Source organism: Rhinolophus sinicus, linkage group LG09 (genome assembly GCF_036562045.2).
Source record: "Rhinolophus sinicus isolate RSC01 linkage group LG09, ASM3656204v1, whole genome shotgun sequence".
Taxonomy (NCBI): domain Eukaryota; kingdom Metazoa; phylum Chordata; class Mammalia; order Chiroptera; family Rhinolophidae; genus Rhinolophus; species Rhinolophus sinicus.
The window spans coordinates 40,397,243-40,419,517 of NC_133758.1; the positions used below are offsets into that span (position 1 = coordinate 40,397,243).

Genomic DNA, 22,275 nt, shown 5'->3' on the forward strand with positions numbered 1-22,275 from the left:
CCTCCGTGGGTCCCACAGCGGGCCTATACCCCATAGGAACTACGGGTGGCTGCCTGACCGCACTATACTACTCGTTTGTTTGTTTCCTTGTTTCTTTGTTTGAACAGTGTCTGGCCTCTTTACCCTTAGTATTACTCCTGTTATGGGACCCCCCAACTCCACTTTCCGTAAAAGGGCAAATCGGAAGGCACATTCCTGACCACTTCATTTCCCCCCTCCCATTCTCTTTTTCTTCTTCCCACAGTCTCTGAAGCCAGAAAAAAAAAAAAATCCTCTTTTCTCATCTTTCTTCCTGATTCCAGCTAAACCTTTAGAGCAGGCTGGGATCTTTCTTTTACGACAGGAGAACTCTGTAAGCTAAATCCTCCAAATACAGCAATTGATGTGTTAAAGCAGGAGAAGAAGAATTTGGGGAAATCTCCTCTTAGGCCAGAATGATGACTGTGGAATATTAATACTAACTTGTCTTTGCATTCTTTTTTAACAGATTTCAATCTATCCTCTTCCTCTTCTCCCTCCTCCCCGACCACCACAGGCAAATAGATACCTAGGGCAGATTACAGCAAGGTTACATACACAAGCAGGCAAAATGAAAAGCATATTTTAAATTTTAAAACAGTAAATATAGTTCAAGAATTATTTAAATCATTACAAACAGTTCAACAATTAATTCCTGCTAAGTTGTGAACTGCAGAGAATGCCTCTTTAGTCCATTTATGTACTGAAAATATGCTCTTGTCCCTTACCCAGTGTTCTAATGGACTGGAAGAGTATGAATTCCCAAATGGCAGGGTTCTAAGATAATATCAGAAGTCACATATTTTGTCTGGTATTCTTTCACACAGAATTAACTGTTCAATATTCTCTAAAATGCTTCTAGATTAAGAGACATTGCAGGTCTGTGTCCGACAGGCACATTTTTTACCTGTTTCTGACAAGCATATTCCTAGTTCTCAACTAACATTTTAGTTCTCAGCCAACACACACATATGTTAATAGTCAACTTGTCTTCTCCTCTGTCTGTGAAGGATGGTACCACAGCATTACTGAAAGCAGCCAACAAAGGGTATAATGATGTTATAGAGGAGTTGCTGAAATTCTCACCCACCCTTGGTATTTTGAAGGTAAGAGCTAAAGAGAAAGTTTACCAATCTGTAAAAAAAAAAAGAGAGAGATTAGAAATTAAAAAGTCTATACTTGGGGCTGCAGTAGAATCCGGGTATAATTCAAATGGTTAGTTGTATTCTTCAAAGAACATACCTACCACTTTTTCATGTTGGAGATTTATGGTCACTGGTAGAAATGAGAAGATGTTAAAAAGAATGAACCAGAGTCTGGCCGTACCTAGTTTTCCAGGAAAAAAAAAAAAAAAAAATAGACGTACTAATGAAATCACTAAATTAGAAAGTCAACCATGTTGATATATTTTGGAGGATTTGTAAAATCCTCCAGAAATCATGAAACACATGATATTGGCCCACAAAAGATGAGGGATAGGCGCTCATGTTTCTTTTCTTCATCACCTGGAGCTAAACACCACATTGTTCCCTTAGGTGAAATAAAATAAACCTCAAACATCTGGACACCTCAGAGAATGTGTCATTTCGGAGAGCGGGATCTTTCAGAAAGCAGAGCCTCAAAACTCTGTTTTAAGTTTTAATCACTTTGGATTAAAATATTTCTAAACTAGAGCATATACCAGATTTGGCAGTCTTTTTCAATAAAGGGTCAGGTAGTAAATATTTGAAACTTTGCAGCCCATACAGTCTCTGTTGCAACTGCTCAACTCTGCCATTGTAGCACAAAAGCAGCCATAGAAAATACAAAACAAAAAAACAAACAAAAAAAACAGTGTGGCTGCATTCCAATAAAATTTATGTATGGACATTGTATTTCTGGAATTTCATATTTTTACGTGTCACAAAATACTATTCTTCTTTTAAATCTCAGCTTGCCAAGATATAGAAAAAACAGGTGGCAGGTTAGATTTAGCCTGTGGGCTGTAGTTTGCTGACCCCTGGTATACACTCTCCTGTTTTCTTAAAAGAGGACACCAAACCTCTTCTAAACTTGGGATAGTGGCTTAGTACTTTGAGGGCTGTGTCCTCAGCATTTATTGATGTGTATAAAGTTGACTTGCCCTTGAGTGGCCCCAGAGGCTTTTGGACACTCTGATCTTTATGTCCATTCCTGCTACGTATCAGCTGATGCAGAGCTGCTGTTGTCAGTGTGTCACCCTTCTCTCCTATCTCAATGAGCTGCTGCTATTCTTCCATGAACTTGTAAGCCAGAAAGCTGCACTTTTCATATTGTTTGTAAAGTAAGAATAAATAGTCTGTGAAAGTGAACTTTCTATGAATAAAAAAAAGGAGCTTCAGAAATGGACTTTGCAATATCCAGTCTCATTCAAACAGCTCTTGTTTGGCTTGGTTTTTAATTCTTGGCCATGTTGCACATAGGTGCCATTGATAGGCTGGTTAAGATTTAGGTAAGTGAAATGTTATCATATTAGTGAACTGTCATACATACGAGGTCAGACAATTAAGTTCGCGAACTCATCCTAGAAAAAGTGCTACATACCTCATTGCTGAATGGTCACCTTCGAAGCACTCCCGTTGGGAAGCTATGCACTGACGCCAGTGCCTAGTCCTCCCTTTAAAGCAACTTTGGAACTCTTTTTCTGGAATGGCCATCAGACTTGTCGTCGTATTATCCTTGATGTCCTGAATGTCATCAAAATGTCTTCCTTTCAATATTTCCTTTATTTCAGGGAAAGAAAGAAGTCATCGGGGGCCAGATCAGGTGAGTAGGGAGGGTGTTCCAATACAATTATACGTTTACTGACTAAAAACTCCCTCACAGACAATGCCATGTGAGCTGGTGCATTGTCGTGATGCAAGAGCCATGAATTGTTGGCAAAAAGTTCAGGTCGTTTTCGTCTAACTTTTTCACACAGCCATTTCAGCACTTCCAAATAGTAAACTTGGTTAACTGTTTGTCCACTTGGTACAAATTCATAATGAGTAATACTGATATCAAAAAAGGTTAGCAACATTGTTGCAGTAAGTTCACGAACTTAATTGTCCAACCTCGTATTAAAGCAAATATGGAAAAATGCTGCTTTGCTGGAATTTTTCTCTAGGTATGATAGTTTACTAGTTTACAAAAGTAAGAAAGTGGTTTTTTACTTTAAGTAGTTAATTTGAACACCATGCTTGCATTTAGGTACTATTCACAGACATGTGTACCTTCTGGAACAGGTGTCATGTGACTCTCCATCGTTCTTATATTAGGTTTGTGATATTCTCTTCTCTCCTTCCAGAATCCAGCTACATGCTGCACGTAGCTGCTTCCTTATTCCAATAAATATTTTAGTGAATTTCATGAAATGTCAGCAATCTATCCACTATGCCCCTCTATTCTTAGCAGTGCTCCAACTCAGGGCTCAGGGAGGTTTCCTCACCCCACATACTCTTACGCCTTCTAACTCCACAGTTGCTCTCCTGCCTGCCTGAGTGAGCCGAGCATGTGTGCTCACAGGTCGACCGGTTGGCTAGCTAGCCATTCCAGCCTTGCTGGAAGTGACACATCAAAAGCACAAAGACTCTATATGTTATCCTTCAGGGAAAAAGTGTTTGACACAGCATCGCTGTTTTTTTCCACGGCAAATTCTAATGTATATAAAACTGACCGAGTGATCGTGAGGTCATGTGCACCCTAAGCCGGATTTCTTGTTTCGCTTGCAAAGAACATTGGCAATATCCACACGGACCATCTACTCTGTACCTGAGGACACTGTATTAGATGCTGACATAACTTTGAAAAGGGAATGTAAGGAAGAGTTAGGCTCTGACATTACAGTCTCATCACTCAGGCTGGTTTATGATGAAAGCCAAGCTGCATGCTGATGGTTGTGAGCTCTTTCCTGATACACATTGTCATTTTCTCTTAGAATGGGACATCGGCGCTCCACGCTGCAGTGCTCAGTGGGAATATTAAAACAGTCGCACTGCTCCTGGAAGCAGGGGCAGACCCAGCCCTGAGAAACAAGGTACCGGCCTTACCTTACCCATCTTTTATCTCCATTAGTCACCAATGCAAAGAGATAAAGCAGTGTCTACCAAAACCAAAGTAGCATCTCTCTGGCTCCCGTCACTATCTTCATACTTTGGCATAGTAATGGCATGCAGGGTTGTCGTTAGGTTATGGTTGAGCAGGACCCTGAGGCTTATATTAGAAACCTCTAGTCGTCAGTGGTTTTCGGCTAACAATGGGGCAGCCTCCTGGGTCAGGGAGCAGGGAGGCAGTAGTTGTGGAAGTGGGGTTAATGAGTGTTCTATCATCAAATTAATGTCCTAAAAATGTTGAAGTTCTGGTAATTTATCACCCTCTTCCATAAATTGGATGTTCATGTGTCGAGAATTGTTTGTGCTCTATTTGGTGACTATGTGGGAAGAACATTCCTTTTGTGTTATTAATAGAACATCACTGTTACAAAATCAACCCATATTTTTTATTATTATTATTAGTTTCAGGTGTACAAAACAATGTAATAGTTAGATATTTATACCCCTCACAAAGTGATAACCCCTCTCCCCGAATCTACTACCCCTCTGACATCGTATATAGCTGTTACAGTTCTACTGACTCTATTCCCTATGCTCCACATCCTGTGACTATATACTATATTAAATTATAGTTGACATTTATTATGATTCAGCTTCAGCTTCACGTGAACACTGCAATGGTCAGGCACCTACACTTTCCATGAAGTGGTCTCCCTAATAAGACAAGTGTCCATCAAATACCCTACAAAATCTTTACATTATTGATTATATTCCCCAAACTGTCTTTCGTATCCCCGTGGCAATTTTATGGTTACCGACTGTGCTTTCTAATCCCCTCACCTTCTCCCTCATCCCCACCCCCCTCCCATCTAGCAACCCTCAGCCTTTTCTCTATATTTCTGAGACTGTTTCAGATTAGTTTGTTCATTTATTCTATTCTTTAGATTCCACATATAAATGAGATCACATGTCCACCCATATTTTTGATAGCTCAAAATCCTTAGTTTATAATTAGACTAAATTTGGAGGTGGAAGATGCAAGGTAACCACAGGAAAAAAATGATTGTCATTGTATTTCCTCCTATTCAACATCTGCATAAGCAGTCAAATGTACAGATTGGGGGTGAAGGTGTGGGGACAGTAGCCTAGGGAAAGTCTTGAGAAGACACAGTAAACTACAGACTTTTGAAGGAGGAAGTGAGAGCGGTGCTTAATAACAGGGGAAGATATGAAAAGCAGTTTTCATTTTATACTTGCTACTATTTGAATTTTTATAAGTATCTACTACTGTGTTCAATTTTATTAATAATAAAAACAAAAGCATATAGTATGTCATGACATTTTGAAAAAAAACCCTTAAGAAGTGCAATTAAACGTACAAGGGTCTCTTTCTTTTCATTCCACTTAGTATGTGGAATTATTATTTCCTTGGCCCTACCATTGAACTGTTTGAAAACAATCTTTCTGCTTATCTCTTCTTGAGGTACTTACACTTGTTTTCTACAGCTGGCCTGGTTGAGTGATAAGCCAGGTAAAATCACAATTGCTCTCATATCTTTTGACCTTGGACACAGACTTCCTAAAGAGACCAATCTTTGTTGCTAAGCCATCCAGGGCTGAGTTAAGGGAAGGGGAAAACATTATTACCTTAGAAACTGAAAAATGCAATTCCTTGTGTGACTCCTGGAATCTCAGCAATAATCGTTATGGGGAATTTTCAGTGACCACAATGCTGGACCCTGGAACCTTCCTAGAGCTACTTGAATATACGTGTGGGCTGTTTATGTTGGAGTTTCATACTATAGAAACCTTTAGAGAGCTGCCAGGGAACCCCTCACCAACCAGCCACCCAGAGAAGCCGGCCTTTTTAAAGGCAGCTCTAGAAGCAAGGGTGTTAGGATTCCAATGTACATCCAGGACTCTTGAGGGGATGATCGTGGCCTTCATTCATTCATTCAACAAACACTGAGTGAACGCCCAGTAGATACCATGCACTGTGCTTGTACTGGGGAGACGATGATGAATGAGATTCACATAGTCTCTGCCTTCATGGAGCTGAGAGTTTAATGGGGCATAAACACTATTAAGTAACTGCAATGCGAAGTGACAAGAGCTGTCAGCAGGGAAGTAAAAAATGCTAGGGATGCTTCCCAGAGAAAGTGACTTCTAAGCTCCGGGGCTCTTTTGCTCCAGGGCTTCCAAGACTTCTGCTCTGGGGCTTCAAGGCAGATGTCTGAGGAGAAGGTAACCAATGGCCCTAATAGCTATCCCTGCACCATAGCCATCGCCCTGGGTGCGGCGGTCCTGTGTCCCCTATACCCCCAACTGAGGACTCAGAACACATCTTCTCCCAGGAGCAGGGGGGAAATACAGTGGTTTGATGCTGTGCTAGCTTGAATATGGACCTATGGCTCTGCTCCATAATTGATAAGATGGCCTTTAGCAGCTGGCTGAGGCACGAGCCATCATAACAGTCATCACAACTTCAGCAGCCTGAGAATTCAGCAGGGTCCAACCAAGAGAGAGGAGGAATGAGACCAGGTTCTTAGAACTATCTGGATGACACACAGAACAGTGGTGTGACTAAAACTTGACAACACAGTCTGAGTGTATAAAACTTATTTTAATGATAAAGGATATGGACATTCATGGGGATAGTCACACAACTTGCTGTCATGCACACTAACTCCACAAGCTTGTAGACAGATGTACAGCTTCTTAGATCCCCTCTTCTTCCTGACTACAGAGGATCCTCTGGCTACCTGCCAGCTTGATCACCAAGGACCAATAACCGATGCAAAGCCGTTAGTTATTGCATCCAGTCTGAGACTGGATAGAGTTTAGGTCTAAACAGGAGCATTTTTCTGTAGGCCCAGGCATTAGACCTGCAGGAACTAAGTTCCTGCTCCTGCAGGAACTAAGCCAATAGTAGCATTTGACCCTGTAGAGGAGCCTCTGGTTTATAGTAACATAGCATAATAATTTCCTGTCTGACTCAGTCTCACTTCAGCATCAGGAGTCCTTTGTGGTGAGCTGAGGTGCAGCCATGGGACATGCTGCACAGCACACCACTTATAACAAACTCACAATTCCCCACAAATCCTTGCATAATTCCCACAGAGTCAGGTCCTAGCCAGCAGGTGAGGGTCAGGGAACAGGATCCGGCCTGGAAGGTGGGATGGCAGGAGCTTCATCTAGGATCAAGGTCCCAGATAAAGTAGCTGGGGTTCCAGACTTGGCCACAGGAAAACAAGTATGTGAGACAAGTGACATCTACATCCAAGCTCCCTCCCCCACTCTGCGTGTCTTTCTACCCTTTAATTGCCTCCCCTGAGATCCTAAGAAGATCCTTTTGATTCATCTGTAGCAACAGTTTTCAAAGTGTGGTCTGTGGACCCCTGAGGATCCTCAAGGCCCTTTCCAGAAGTCTAAGGTCAAAACAAAATTCTTAATAGAAGGATGTTATTTGCCCTTTTCACTGTGCTGACATTTGCTACAATGAGGCAAAAGCGATGGTGGACAAAACTGTTGGCACCTTAGAACACAGCAAAACAGAGGCACCAAACTGTACTGGCAAATGATTTTACAAACCTTTGTAAGTTATTTTACAAATTTTGTAAATTATTTTACAGAAATACCAGTTTTAAGAGCATCTTTGATGAAGCAGTATACAATTTTAATTTTATGAAATCTTGACCCTGTGGTGTATGTCTTTTTAATATTCTGTATGACAAAATGGGAAGTATGCATAAAGAAGCACTTCCCTGACAACCTTCATGCTTCTGTTCACTGAAGCGTGATGGTTGTCAAGGAAAAGCATTTGTGTAATTGAATTGCAAAGTGAATCAGCCACTTTTTCATGCAACCTCATTTTGCTTGAAAGAACGACCTGTATCCACCACGTGAGCCTGACACCTTCCTAATACTTAAAGGCTTTTCTGATGAATCAGTGGTAATATTAATGAATGTTATCTTTTGATATTATGTATGAAACATGTCAACATTTGGAAGATCTGCATAACTCAGTGAACTAATATTTTCTAAATGACCAGTGCAAAATGTTACAAATCATGTATGGGAAAAAAATTCCACCTGTAGATAGATAGGCCTTTGGATTTTAATGTAACAGAGTATGAAAAGTTCATTGATATGGTTTCAAATTCCACATTACAGTTACCTTTAAGAAACTACCACAGTCCTGTGTTGGTGTAGCATCAAAGAAGAATATCTACAATGATATGAAAAGGTTGTTAAAATGTTCCTCTCTTTTCTAACTACCTATCTGTGTGAAACTGAATTTTCTTCCTACGCTTCAAACCAAAAAAAAACATATCACAATAGATTGGAGGCAGAAGCAAATATGAGAACCCAATTGTCTTCCATTAAGCTACACTTTAAAGAAATATGCAACAAATTAACAGTGCTACTTTTCTCATTAATTTTTTTGTTATTTTTTGAAAATTTGGGCTTTTCTCATAAATATTTATGTTAACCTTTAATAAGTTGATAAATATATTTTTAAAATTTTTTTTTCAGTTTTCATTTCTAACAAGTTAAAAACAAGCTTGTTGGGGCCCTCAATAATTTTTAAGAGTGTAAAAATGTCCTGAGACCAAAAAGTTTGAGAACAACTGTCCCATAATGTCTATTGCATATGATAGGGACTCGCTTGCTCAATAAGTACATAAGGAATGTGTCTCAGCGTACTATGAAAAGAAAGAACATACAGTGAGACTGGGTCAGGTGGGAAGGGGGGGGGCCACTGAAACTGCTCTTCCCCAGGTAACTCTTATCCTCTGGATGTTTCCTAACTGTTTTGTCATTGAAAGATACCTGTCCTGGCTACCTGCAAGCCTGATCACTGAGGATCAAGTCCCTAGCAGACAGACTGCCTCACATAATAAACTATTTAAACATAAGTTATCAAATTTAATCTTACCTATCGCTTCTCAGCCTTTTGGCTAAGATCAAGTGTAAATTTAATCTTACCAATGTTAATGTTTATTGAGCACATACGAGATATGCTAGGCATTGTGCTGGAAATGAGGATACACTGATTAATAAGACATAGACCCTGGCCTCCAGGAGATTACAGTCTAGTAAGAGATATGGCTAGATAGAAAAATAATCCTAACAATGAGATAAGAAAGTAACAGTAGTATTTATACATTTAAAACAGACCTTTAATGACTTAATACAAATCAGAAAGTCCAGTAGGGTTTTTCACCAGTGGAGAAGCAAATCAGGCTTAAGTCAGGGCCACCCCTTTGGGGACCCTAAAACCAAACCAACTATAGGAATTCACTAATGCCTATCTTCTCTTATTTTTATTTCAGGCCAATAAACTTCCGGCAGAACTAACCACAAATGAACGTATATTGCGTCTCCTCCAAGGTAAAGAAGGGCACAGGAAGAGCTACCTTAATTGCATATTTGACTGAAAGGTAGAAACCTTAACCACATTGTCCAAAAAGAAATTGCTTGTAAACAGTGTTGGAAATTCTTTTAAGAAAGAAAATGCCCCAAATGCCCACGCTGGGTCCCTGACCAAGAAGTGCTGTGCTTTGTGCCCTGAATCAAGAACAGAACAGCTCAGGAACCCCTTCCCCTCATTTAGGTGGGCTTCTCATGCTGGCCTATAACCCCACTCCCATGGGACCTAGCAGTTTCCTGGATTCCAGAGAAGCTCATTTTAAACTATACTAACTTGGGCCTCTCAGTTAAACTCTAATTGTTAAGCCTTCTAAGAGGTTTAAGCAAGGAGACAGGAAGACTGGAAGCTTTAAAAGACTGAAAGTCTGACCTTCAATGAATTGATGCACTTTTGCTTTTGTGTTAAATGTAAGTGTGCTAAAAGATCTAACTGCATCATATTTTATATATATGTATGTCGTCCCAGTGTAAAACGTGTTCTTCTATCCAAGGATCATAGCCATGGTTCCTAAGACTCAACAATGTGTAAAGTTACACATTGTTTATGAAAAAGCCGCACATCCCAACATGTGTTTTTCAAAGATGGACTGTTGAACTACCCTGTTTCCCCGAAAATCAGACCTAGCCGGACAATCAGCTCCAATGCATCTTTTGGAGCAAAAACTAATATAAGACCCGGTCTTATTTTACTATAATGTAAGACCCGGTCTTATTTTACCATGAGACATTATATTAATTTAATTAATTTAATTAACCCGGGTCTTATATTAATTTTTGCTCCAAAAGATGCATTAGAGCTGATTGTCCGGCTAGGTCTGATTTTCGGGGAAACACACGGTATGAAAAAGACAAATTGTTTATTTGTGTGTTGATCCTCACCTTATTCCTAATATGTGAAAATCGTTTTTACCTGGCATCCATATTGTGGGTATGGTAGGATACAAATGGCAAGTTTGGAAATTCAGAAAATTACAAACCACAGGAAATTTAGGCTTGTTTCTTTGAGCTTTTATTTTGGGTCTATTATTGGCAATCTACTTCCCTTGCCATAGCTAAGTAGACTTAACATACTGTGGAATCTTGAGCTTCCAACATGACATAGAGCGATACAATGACTTTGCGATCTTTGGATAAAATGTGACATATGCAAGTACAGTATATTGCTATTACTATTGTAGGAGAATAAGTAATAACAGACTGTTATTAGTAGTTAATAAGTGTTCATTTATGCATGTTCTTGAGCTGATTGATTCCAGAATTTTATTGAATTATTTCTTTGAAGGGAGTGTCAAATTTTATATTTGATGCACTTTATACTCAATGGTGTCTAAATACCTCAGTCAGTGCCTAATTGCACACACAAAAATAAACTTTTCCATAATCTACTATAATAAACACTGATGGTGTTTATGTTATGTAAACATTTCTTTCGTTTTCTCGTTGATGTTTTGCTTTGGTTTCCAGCCAGTGTTCTATGTAAAGACATGTTAAAATGGAGGGAAATGTTATAATCCCAAAAGATTATTTTAAACCAATTTTCAGTGTTACTAAAAGAAGTTTCTTTAAGTCAGTAAACAATGGAATATAATTTTTGAAATTAGAAGGTTATTCTCTTAAAGTTTGTTATGATCAATAAAATAATCAAGCAACAAAAATCAGCTTATTTTGATTACTATCTCAAGCAAAGCCAGTAATGAGCAACCCACAGCCCCCAGAGATACCTGCAGCCTGACTAGCTATGCAACATGTCTGCAATTTAATTTCAGGATGAAAAATTAGAAAACTCTGTCTCTATTGCTAAAATACCCACATATAAACATTTTAGTAGCTAAAAGGCAGTTAGCTACTAGCCAATTTCCTCATTGACTTTCTTTTATTCAGCAAAGTTGTACAAATACACATTTCATGGGAATTTCATATAGCTGTATTTATTTTGAAGAGGAAAATAATGTGGCCTTAAATGCTGTATATTTTACCCCTGTAGTTAACTCTTAGGTCAAAAATGGTTGCTCATCACTGATATAAATCAACACAGTATTATGGGTACTGACAACAAAGCTCCAAAAGACAAAATGGGATGAAATCAGAAACAGTGTTTTTCACTAAAACATATTGTCCTTGGCCTATTTATTAGATCATTTTATGTGGATAATGTTCTTGATGAATATTAGGGCCATTAAAAATGAATCCAGTAGCTTTAATGACATTTAATAGAGGCCTTCTTACTGTAGGTAAGAGGTCTCCAGCTTAGAAGGCTCACATTTGGTCTAGATGAGATTATGTTATCCATAGCAGGGAATATGATTATATTAATCACTCACCAAAGACTGAATAAAAGGTCTGTTATTTAAAGTTAAATTGCATTTATTTTGCACACAGGTAGATGGTTCTTATTTCATGTCAATCTAATTCACAATTCAATGAGCTCTTCATCCTAAGACTCAGAACTAGCAATTCTTATGCAAATCATGTGCTTAATTGAACCACAAAGTTTTTCATTATATCCATTTGTTTGATGAAATATTCCATGTTGTAATTCAAAATAAAGTTAATTTACTACCCAATTTGCCTTTACTGCTTTTTCCTGTTTCTTTTCGATCAGAAGTTATTTCTACGTGATTTTAATAAAATTGAATTTTAGAGTTAATAATTCAGCTCAGTATACTTTGTTACTTATGGACCTTGATTTCATTATTTCTACAGTGGATAAGTTGTAATGACTTCAAAAGGTTTTTCATTCATTCAGACAAAAATTCTTGGGATAGTCACAGAAGATACTAAAAATAGAAACTCTAATCGTACATCACGATGATTTGATATAGGCATGCTTTGTTTCATTGCACTTCAGAGATATTGCTTTTTTTTCAAATTGAAGGCAAGACCCTCCATCAGTAAAAAGATTTTGACTCACTTTATCGCAGTAGTCTGGAACTGAACCTTCAATATTTTCATGTATACTTGTATGCCTTGTGAAAGGATCCCCCGCCCCCGCACCTAGTTAATTAACACATCCATCACCTCAGATATTGATTGTGTGTGTGCGCGCATGTGTGTATCTTAATTTCTATTTTTATTGTCTGTAATGCTCCTCACCCCTCAGCCCTTTGCAGTGGCTGTGTCTTCTGAAATAGCTGATGGTTTTGCACAACTTCTTGTTTAGGAAATAAATATTTGCAGCGGTAACATTTGCGTTGGAGCCTGGAGAACTCCGTAGCCAGCCTGGCTTCCTCCCCTGCTCCATCCACCCTCTGCAACCACGAGACAGTTATGTCTCTTCATTACCGCACACTGGGACCTGGAGCTAAAGTTCAAATTAAAATAAATGGTTGTCTTGAAATGATTCTAGTGATCAGTAGAACTGTCAGAGGATAAAAGCACTCCCAAATGCCAGGCTAGCTGGAATCCAACAGAGATGCCTCTGTTTTGAGGTGGGCCTGCCCTGCAGATTATAGGGGTGAGAAGCTGAGGTCTTAATTTCATAATAAAGTGGTTTTGATGATAGAACTGGCTGAGCCTCACAGCTAGTGACCAGGTGGAGTCTGCAGATTATTAATAACAATAGAAACTAGCTATCATTTGTTGAAGGACTGTTATGTGCTATGTACTTTACATAGATAATCTCATAAAGTGTATATGTATTTTCTCATTTACCCCTGACAACAGCCCTGTGATATAAGCACTGTTACTATCCCCATCTTGCAGCTGAGAAAACTGGCTTTGAGAGATCACCTCCCTCATAGTGTTGGCTTGGTGCTGTCCTCCAACTTTTGGGTTTTGCTTTTTTAGTGTGGGAAAGCCAGGGAGAGTGGTGCCCAGATGCAGTCACAGTTGTACCATGAAGGCAGAGAGGATGGAAAGTACAGGACATATTTTTCAAAATATGTAGAGGTAGAGGTGATGATAATTGGTGATTAACTGAACCTAGAGCGTGAGGAAAAGAAAGAATTAGGAATTATACTCGTACTAAGGTATGTCAGGAGACCCTCAGACCATCCCCAGTTTTGCTGGGACTCCCAGGGCTCATCGTGGCTAAGATGATAGCAAAAAAGTATATAGCAAAATCAGGAAAAGGAAAAGGAAATGGCGTCAAGATAGAGGAAACCAGGTACAAGCTTTCAGAGATCCTCTCCTGGTGAATTCACACAGGACAAGCTTAATTCCTCTAGTGATGAGTTGTGACAACACTGCAAAGTGTTGTCTACTGGGGAAGCTCATTAGAGACTCACCCAGGCTTTTAAATGGAAGCTGGTCACATAAGCACCCTCTGCCGAGTTTTTACCAAAATTCCAGACTTCCAGAAAGAAAACAGGCATTCAGCATAAACCGCATTGTTTGTACAAACAATTTAGGCACAGTGAGCCATTATCATTTAGGGAAAGTTTTATACCAGTTTAGGGAACTCTTTGCCAGCCAAGTCCCCAGATGCCAGCCAATGGCTAACCTTGTAAACAAGATTTCTAATGATAGCAGACCTAGACCTAGCAGTCTAGGTCTATTATGTTAACTCTTTTCCACACACAAGGTTTACATGGTGGATGGTGCCAATAACTGTACTAAGAAATAGGAAAGAACAGCAGAGTTTGGGGTGGAGAGAGAGAGAGAGAGAGAGAGAGAGAGAGAGTGTTTGGACATGTTCAGTTTGAAGAATGTGTGAAATTGATTCCAGAAAACAGTTGTAAATAGCAGCTTAATGTTTAGGACAAGACTTACTGATTTGGAGCGTGATCCACACAGAAGTAATGGTCAAAGTCATGGGATGAAAGAGGGAGACTCTGATTAGAGGAAAAAACTGAGAAGGAACTTTGAAGCAAGAAGGAAAATTAGCAAAAAGGAGGAAGACATGGAGGAGAAGGAGGAGACATGAAATGGACAGCAGTGGGAAGTGAAACATATATCAAGGCAGAAGAAAGTCTTGAGGAGAGGAGAGTGGGCAACAAACCCCACGAAGAAGCATGGCCATCTAACGTAAGGGCTGACAAATTCCAGACTTCTTTTTGCTCCAGGGCTAGAATTCTTTGGTGACTGAACAAGCTCCCTTGATGAGCTTGTTCAGTCACCAAAGAATTCTAGCCCTGTGTTGGAGAGGTTACGGATGACTGGTCCTGGTGACTAGTAGGGACCTGGAGCTAAGGTTCAAATTAAACAGTTGTCTTGAAATGATTCTAGTTGTGATCGGTAGACCTGTATCTGTGAAGCCACTCCTAGCACTTTCTAGGAATTAGTGTCAACATTCAGAATACATTGCCTCTGTTCTGTCACCAAGAAAGAAAATACTTTGTGTCCCACTGTAGAGATGTAACATCTCTCTAGCACAATGTAGATGGGCCTATGAGTTGATGTTTTACTACCTTCTTGATAAAATGAGACAAAATAGATTTATGTATGCTGGTCAAGTGGTTTCAATGAGTGTGTTTTATCTCTCTATGATAAGATGGTAAAAAATTTGTGCGTAGAACTATGTTAAGGTGAACAGAGCCAGAATCGTATTAGGGTTTTTCCATGCCATTATTCCACATCAGTTTTTTTACTTATGTGTGCTTTAAAATATGGAGAAAAATTAAAACAAACCAAACACAAGTTATATGCTCTCTGTGCAGAATTAGAATAATTTATTTCACATTCCTCGAACTGAGGGCCCGAGGAAGTTTTTTTACTCTGCTTAACCTATGAACCCAATGAGATAAACAGGGATAGTTTTCTCCAGGCTCTCTGACTACTGTACTTAGCCGTCAGTTAAATACACATTAGTGGGTCTGGAAAGTCCTAGAATCTTTTCCTGATGCTCTTACCCTTACTTTTAGCAATACTTCAAGATAATTTAAAACTATGAGTTAAGTTATATTTTAACAATTGAAGGAAGTTAATTAAAGACTTCCAGTTCTCAGAAGCCTTGTCAGCTTTATCTCGGTCAACAGAAAGAATTACTTCTCCTATCTTTAGTCTCTTCTTCCCTCCCTCACTAGGATTTAAACTCTAATATTTGACAAGGGAAATGCTGTTAGTAGTCCCACTTCCCACAGTTGGACTTTTAAGAATAACCTTAGAAAGAAAGTCTTCAGTTTACAAGAGTTGGACTCTATTTTAGGAAACATTAGACCAAAAAATACCCCACACAAAGGAAAGTGTGTCATGTGACTGAATCCTCCAGAGAAGGGAACACTATTGTGAAACTCGGCCAAGTTTCAAGTTATTGCAATGACGGTAGCATCGGATCTGAGTGGAAGTTACACTGTAACCCATGACTGGATTAATCACCAAACCAAATATTCTTACCCGGGTGAACAATATTTTACCATAAGTCTGAACAACAATGTCCCATTTCTGAGTCAGTCATAATTAGTGGCACTAAAGTCATGAGTTGTAGCCATAAGCTATTTTAAATGAAGATGTCTATGAAATTCGGCTTAAGTATGGAATTTTAAGTTTATTTCAGAACCCAAAATAATTGAGTTCATATTTCAAACAAAGGACATATACAAGAATGTTCATAACTCTATAACAGCCCAAACTGGAAAAAAACAAATGTCTGCCATGGTATGTTTATACCTTGGAATACTACTTAGCAATAAAAAAATTTTTTAAAAAAAGGATGAACTACTGCTATAGGCAATGAAGATGAGTCTCACACCCACACATCTCACAATGCTGAGTGAACGCAACCAGACCCAGAAGAGTATGATCCCATTTATATGAAGTTCAAGAACAGGCAAAACCAATTCATGGTGAAAGAGGTCAAAATAGTGGCTACCTCTTGGTTGGAGGGGGCTGGCTGTTGATATTGACCAGGAAAAGTCATGAGGGAACCTTCTAGAATGCAGAAAATGTACTATATGCTTCCTCTGGGTGGCAGCTACATGGATCTGTGGTAACTAGGCTCCAAGAAGGCCCCCAGTACTCCCCATCTCTGATATTGTTGTCCTTGTGTAGTCCCCCACCTATACTGTATCAGGACTGGTCTGTGTGATCATTAAAGAATGGCCAAAGTGATGGCATGTCACTTTTGAGGATAGATCATAAAAGACATTGTGTCCCTGCCTGTTCTCTCTTGAATCACTCACTCTGAAGGAAGTCAGCTGCCAAGTCTTGAGGACACTCACGCAGCCCTCTGGAGAAGCCCAGGGGGAAGGGAACTGAGGCTCCCTGCCAGCAGCTCCTGGGAAGCACACCCTCCAGTCTCAGTCAAGCTTTCACATGATGGTGACCTGACTGATACCTTGACCACAACCTCGTAAGGGAACCTGAGTCAGAATCATCCAAAACCCCTGGCTGACAGAAACTATGGCATAATAAATGTTTGTTCTTTTAATCTACTACATTTTGGGAGTAATTTTTAATGAACTAATAGATAGCTAATGTAAGTATGTAATATGTAAAAACTCATCAAACTGTACATGTAAGCTTTGTGCACTTTATATATGTGTTAAATATTCATAAAAAAGGAAAAAAGTCTATTATCAAAAAGAGGTTCTCAAAAATGCTCAACTTGAAACTCCCTAGGGATTTGGCAGAAGTGTTAACTCAAGGTCTCCTATATTTCACCAAAATGTGTTGGCAATGTATAGCTCTACTAGCCTGACAGGGAAAGAGATGTGAGCTGATCACTTACTCCTATTCCTGTGTCCAACTGTCATCCTCCCACTATCCTTTTTTTTTTATTATTTCTTTTTTTATTATTATTGGGGAACAATGTGTTTCTCCTGGGCCCATCCGCTCCAAGTCATTGTCCTTCAATCCAGTTGTGGAGGGTACAGTTCATGGGCCCATGTGGGAATTGAACTGGCAACTCTGTTGTTCAGAGCTCGCGCTCTAACTGAGCCATCCGTCTGTCCCCCACATGTGATTCTTTAGAGCCACCTCTAGTTGCTGTTCTGAGACCTCTTGGTGGGGCACTTTATCAGCAAAACTTACAATGCTTGTGAATACTACAGGAAGTTCTACTAGCAGCAAAAACAGGGCCAATTTCTCCATTAGGCACAGTAAGCAGTGTTTAGGGCCCCTGATGCTTTTAAGGTCTCGTGAAAATGTTCTAATTTCAATTTATTTTCAAATCAGAAGAAAAACAATATAGTAATAATTAACATATACTAATGAAGCCAGCCTGTATTATGTTTGTCTTTATACAAATATAGTTTTAAAATATAATTTTGGTGGTGTGGTTTTTTCATTTGTTTGTTTTTGTTTTGTTTTTTGAAGGACTAGGAAGAGGACTCCAAAGGCACAGGTGCCTAGTGCCCACAAAAGTCATAATGCATCCCTGAGCAAAAGGAGGGATGCTATGGACTGAATGGCGTTCCCTCCACCCAAATTCACTCTTGAAACCCTAACCCCCAATGTATTTAGAATTAGGGCTTTTAGGAAGTAATTAAGGTTAAATGAGGCCATGAGGGTGTGGCCTTAATCCAACAGGATTGGTGACTTTATACAAAGAGAAAGAGAGACGGATCTATCTCTGCACACACAGGCACCAAGGAAAGACCACCTGAGCACATGGTGAGAAGGCAGCCCTCTATAAGCCAGGAAGTAGGTCTTCACAAGAAACTGAACTTCTGGGCACCTTGATCTTGCACTTCTCAGCCTCCAGACTGTGAGATATAAATACCTGTTGCTTAAGCCACCCAGTCTATGGTATTTTGTTATGGCAGCCTGAGCTAACTAATACAAGGGAGAAAAGCAAAAAAAACAAAACAAAACAAAAAACAACAACAACAACAAAACAGTAAGCAAAGTGAAGAAGTGCCAGATCCATCAGCAACTGGCTTAGATATCACCAGGTGAAATTGGTTGCATCCTAGTACTCCAAAGGCCCAGCTCGACCTTCATTTCTTATTATTGAACTTCAACCTTCAAGTTAGAAACTAGGCAAGCTTGCAATCGGTGCAGTAGTGTTCACACACTCAGACTGAGGGAAAAGCCCTGAGACTGAAAGTCTACCTCTGTAAGCACAGGGCAGGGAAAGACTGCAGAAAGAAGCGGGCCACTCCAGCCTGGTAATTATAATAGAGTTTATTAAGGGAAACTTACGTATATGAGGCATGTCTTAGGCAGCTGCAAGGAAGAATGGATCCTTGCTCCGCTTGACAGATGCCAAAGAATTATATAAGGTAAGGGGAGGGGGGAAGTCACAGGTACTAGTTGTGAATGCTACCAGGTACGGGAAATGACTTCACATGCTTGACCAGGTCAGGACAACAAGCTGTTCCAGGAACCAGCACATAGCAGGAGGCAAGGGAGGGGTGCTGATGTACGCCAGAGGGAACATCAATTACGATCAGACAGTCTCTAAGGCAGGTTGGGGGGGGGGGGCGTTGCAGTAAACAATCTCCCTTCTGGCCTGGATCCAGCTTTCAGGACAGACATCTGTCACATCATGGAACAGTCCACTACACTAGTAGTTAGACATTCTTTTTTCTTTGCCCACTTGAATCACTATCTACTCTGAAGTTTCTAAGTCAGGTCAGCAGAATGAAAAAAAAAAGCTTCTATATTAGAAGAAATCAGTTATTTTGTTGTAATGAAATTTTATTAACATGAATATACTGATCAAATCACATCCCTGGTCTAGAAGCTGAGATACAATGGATGCTTAGCCAATGAAGTAAGCCAGGAGAGTGAGGGTTAAAGAAGAATATGTTTTATGTTGGATAGTGTGGTCATCTGCATTGAATACTACTAAAAGGTCAAGTGAGGTGAAAACAAACAAGTTGTCCTTAGATTTGGCAACACAAAAACCAATGATGACTTTAAGAAGAGCAGGTATCCATATGATTGCCCAACCTCTGCGGGTGGAGGGGAGCTAGACCCTGACATGACTCCTTACAGCAAAAGAATCCCAGGTGGATCATTATTTTCGTAAAAATCATTAAAACTCTAGAGGAAACTATGAAATAATTTTTATAACCCTGAAAAATAGTAAATTAGTAAAAATATCTGCAACACATGTACCAGACCGACAGGTTAGTTTTCTTAATAAATAAAGAGCTTTTATGAGTCAGATGAGGGGGCCGGCCCAGTGGCTCAGGCGGTTGGAGCTCCATGCTCCTAACTCCGAAGGCTGCTGGTTCGATTCCCACATGGGCCAGTGGGCTCTCAACCACAAGGTTGCTGGCTCGACTCCTCGAGTCCCACAAGGGATGGTGGGCAGCGCCCTTTGCAACTAAGATTGAACTCGGCACCTTGAGCTGAGCTGCCACTGAGCTCCCGGTTGGCTCAGTTGGTTGGGGCGCGTCCTCTCAACAGAGTTTGCAGGTTCAACTCCTGCAGGGGATGGTGGGCTGTGCCCCCTGCAACTAGCAACGGCAACTGAACCTGGAGCTGAGTGTGAGCTGTGCCCTCAGCAGCTAGGACTGAAAGGACAATAACTTGAAGCTGAACGGCACCCTCCACAACTAAGATTGAAAGGACAACAATTAACTTGGGAAAAAGTCCTGGAAGTACACACTGTTCCCCAATTAAAAAGTCCTGTTCCCTTTCCCCAATAAAATCTTAAAATAAATAAATAAATTTTTCAGATGAAAAAACATTAGAAATTGAAAAACACAGAAAAAGGCATAAAATTATTTATAAATGTATGAAAAGATTCTTAATCTCACTTATAATTAGTCAAATACAAAAGAAAACGCAATATTTTATAAAATAAGTAAAATCACGGATGCCATTTTTCACCTATCAGAATAGCAAAGATAAGTGTTGGCAAAAAGGTGGAATCAGGTACTTCCCTATGTTGTTAGCAAAAGTGTAAACTGCAATCCCTTTGGACAGCGATTTGGTAATAATCAAAACTAAAATGCACATTTCCTTTGATATACATAGACACACACACACACACACATTTATTTATTTATGTATGTATGTATTTATTTATTTATTCCAACAGTTCTATTTGTATATAATTGCAAAGACTTAGGTACAGGGATATTCATTGCATCGTTTCCAGTAACAAAAGTGACAAACCAAATGTCCAACAGGAGATTGATTAAATAAATTATGTTAATAGTTTTTGAACTATTAACATGAATACCCTTCCATCTGCTAAGTAAAAAGAATTTTGTCTTGGGTGAACCTTTCTCATCTCTCCTAATGAAAATGTTCAATTGCTTTTAGATTTCTATGATGCAGTATCATGAGGAAAGCAGAGGGCACAGAAAGATGCAAAGCTTTGTGGAATCTACACAAGCTCGGAAAAGAAAAGGTGAATTTATGCAGAATTACTGGGACCATACAAACCCTTCACTGTACCAGAAATGCAATTTGAGATTTATTTTGAAATACTTATTGATTGATGAACTATATTTCATTGACTTCGGCACCGCTCTGAGACTGGCCTATATCATTCTGGCTTCAGAAATGTTATGTACATACAATGAAATCCAACAGACCTAGTAAAAATAGTGAGGTGAAAAACCGTATCGCTAAATATAAAAAAAATCAAACTGTAATATGTATACCAAATGTTCTCACTTGTTTAAAAAGTCCACATATTTACATACATGTTTTCAAATACATGAAAGTTTTCTGGAGGATGTTTTTTCACATTTATAAAGATACATATGTCTAATAATTTCATTTTCCCTCTTTTTTCTGTCCTTTGTTATTGTGCAGTCAATGTTGACTAGTGTACATAATAATAGTGGTATTGAGTATTATTTAAACATGATCTCAACCATGTTAAAACAATTTTCATAGAAGGAGAAAATACACCACAATGTGACACAGATTATCCATAATGGTGAAATTTTAAATTATTTTTTAATTCTTGTCTCTAATCTTTTGTGTATTTCAAAGTTGCTACCATAAACATGGATTACTTTGTTATCAACAAAAAATGTGTCTTAGAAATAGGATAGTTTATTTAAAAAACAAATCCTATACTTTTGGGCATTGTCAAAGCTGTATGAAAGACAGAACCAGAAAAAGAAAAATATGGCTAAAAGATCTTTGCTACTCTTTTGTGACTAGTGGACGTAATATGTGGGGCACCAAAATTTCTGCCCATCCCAGAAATGTTTCATGTTGCTTGAAATTCCCTTTACTCACATCAATTACTTTATAAAGGTTTTGTTTTGTTTTTCCACAAGGACTTGCTAAAACTGGAAGGGTAACTAACCCCCAGGATCCAAGGAATATATTACAGTTATAGTTCTTGAATTTGAGTGTGCATTGGAACCACTTGAAGGGTTTGTTAAAACAAATAGCTGGGCTCATCCCCAGACTTTCAGAAACAGTGTGTCCAGGGTGAAGCCCCATAAATTTGCATTTCTAACAAGTTCCCAGGTGATGGTGATGCTCCTGACTCAGTGACGACACCCAGGCATAAAGCATACTACTTTATCATCAGCGAAACCACCAGGAGCAGGAGAGCTCACAGTCGGATTAGAGCCAGGAGGTCATCATGGAAGATACAGGGCTCAAGAGGAAATCCCTGTAGTTTCAGTGCCCAGCCAGCTGGTTGGACATCTCAGGGCTGAGGAGGTGGGGAGGCAAGACAGTAACTTAATCAGTCAGTTTGTAGAGTAGGGACAGAAATGTTGCCTGAATCATGGTCCTACCTAGGACTGGGTTTGAGCATTGCTGCAGATGAATATTTAGTCTTTTCATTTTATGTTGGCATCCACTGTGGGGAGAAGAGATCCTTACTTCCATTTCCTTACCTTCAAAATAGAAATGACTGATGCTTATGAGTGGTCTCAATAATTGAAATGTGAGGAGAAATATTACCAGGAAATGCATAGAAAAAAATAAGTGCAAGACCAAAAAAATATTATAGTAATAAGAAGAA

At 39.3% G+C, this 22,275-nt stretch overlaps 1 protein-coding gene and 1 long non-coding RNA gene across 11 annotated transcripts in view; one reads left to right on the forward strand and one right to left on the reverse strand.

The window, feature by feature from the left end:
* ANKRD29 (ankyrin repeat domain 29) overlaps positions 1-12,064 on the forward strand; it is a 45,598-nt gene extending 33,534 nt beyond the window's left edge. For 5 of the 10 annotated variants that reach the window (XM_074340223.1, XM_074340225.1, XM_074340230.1 and 2 more), the window contains 3 exons: positions 1,029-1,124; positions 3,953-4,051; positions 9,404-12,064. In XM_074340223.1, the coding sequence (XP_074196324.1) occupies positions 1,029-1,124; positions 3,953-4,051; positions 9,404-9,508 (300 nt within the window). In that variant the 3' untranslated portion in view covers positions 9,509-12,064. Of the gene's footprint in view, positions 1-1,028; positions 1,125-2,770; positions 2,803-3,952; positions 4,052-8,240; positions 8,314-9,403 lie in introns of all 10 variants that reach the window. The other 5 variants (XM_074340228.1, XM_074340232.1, XR_012498779.1 and 2 more) reach the window with 4 other exon arrangements.
* LOC141573157 (uncharacterized) lies at positions 1,018-18,556 on the reverse strand. The gene is made up of 4 exons (XR_012498780.1): positions 18,522-18,556; positions 2,581-2,759; positions 1,265-1,344; positions 1,018-1,152 (listed from the first exon to the last, which is right to left on the reverse strand). It is a non-coding gene; the product is annotated as an uncharacterized LOC141573157 (long non-coding RNA).
* Positions 18,557-22,275: the final 3,719 nt, after the last annotated feature.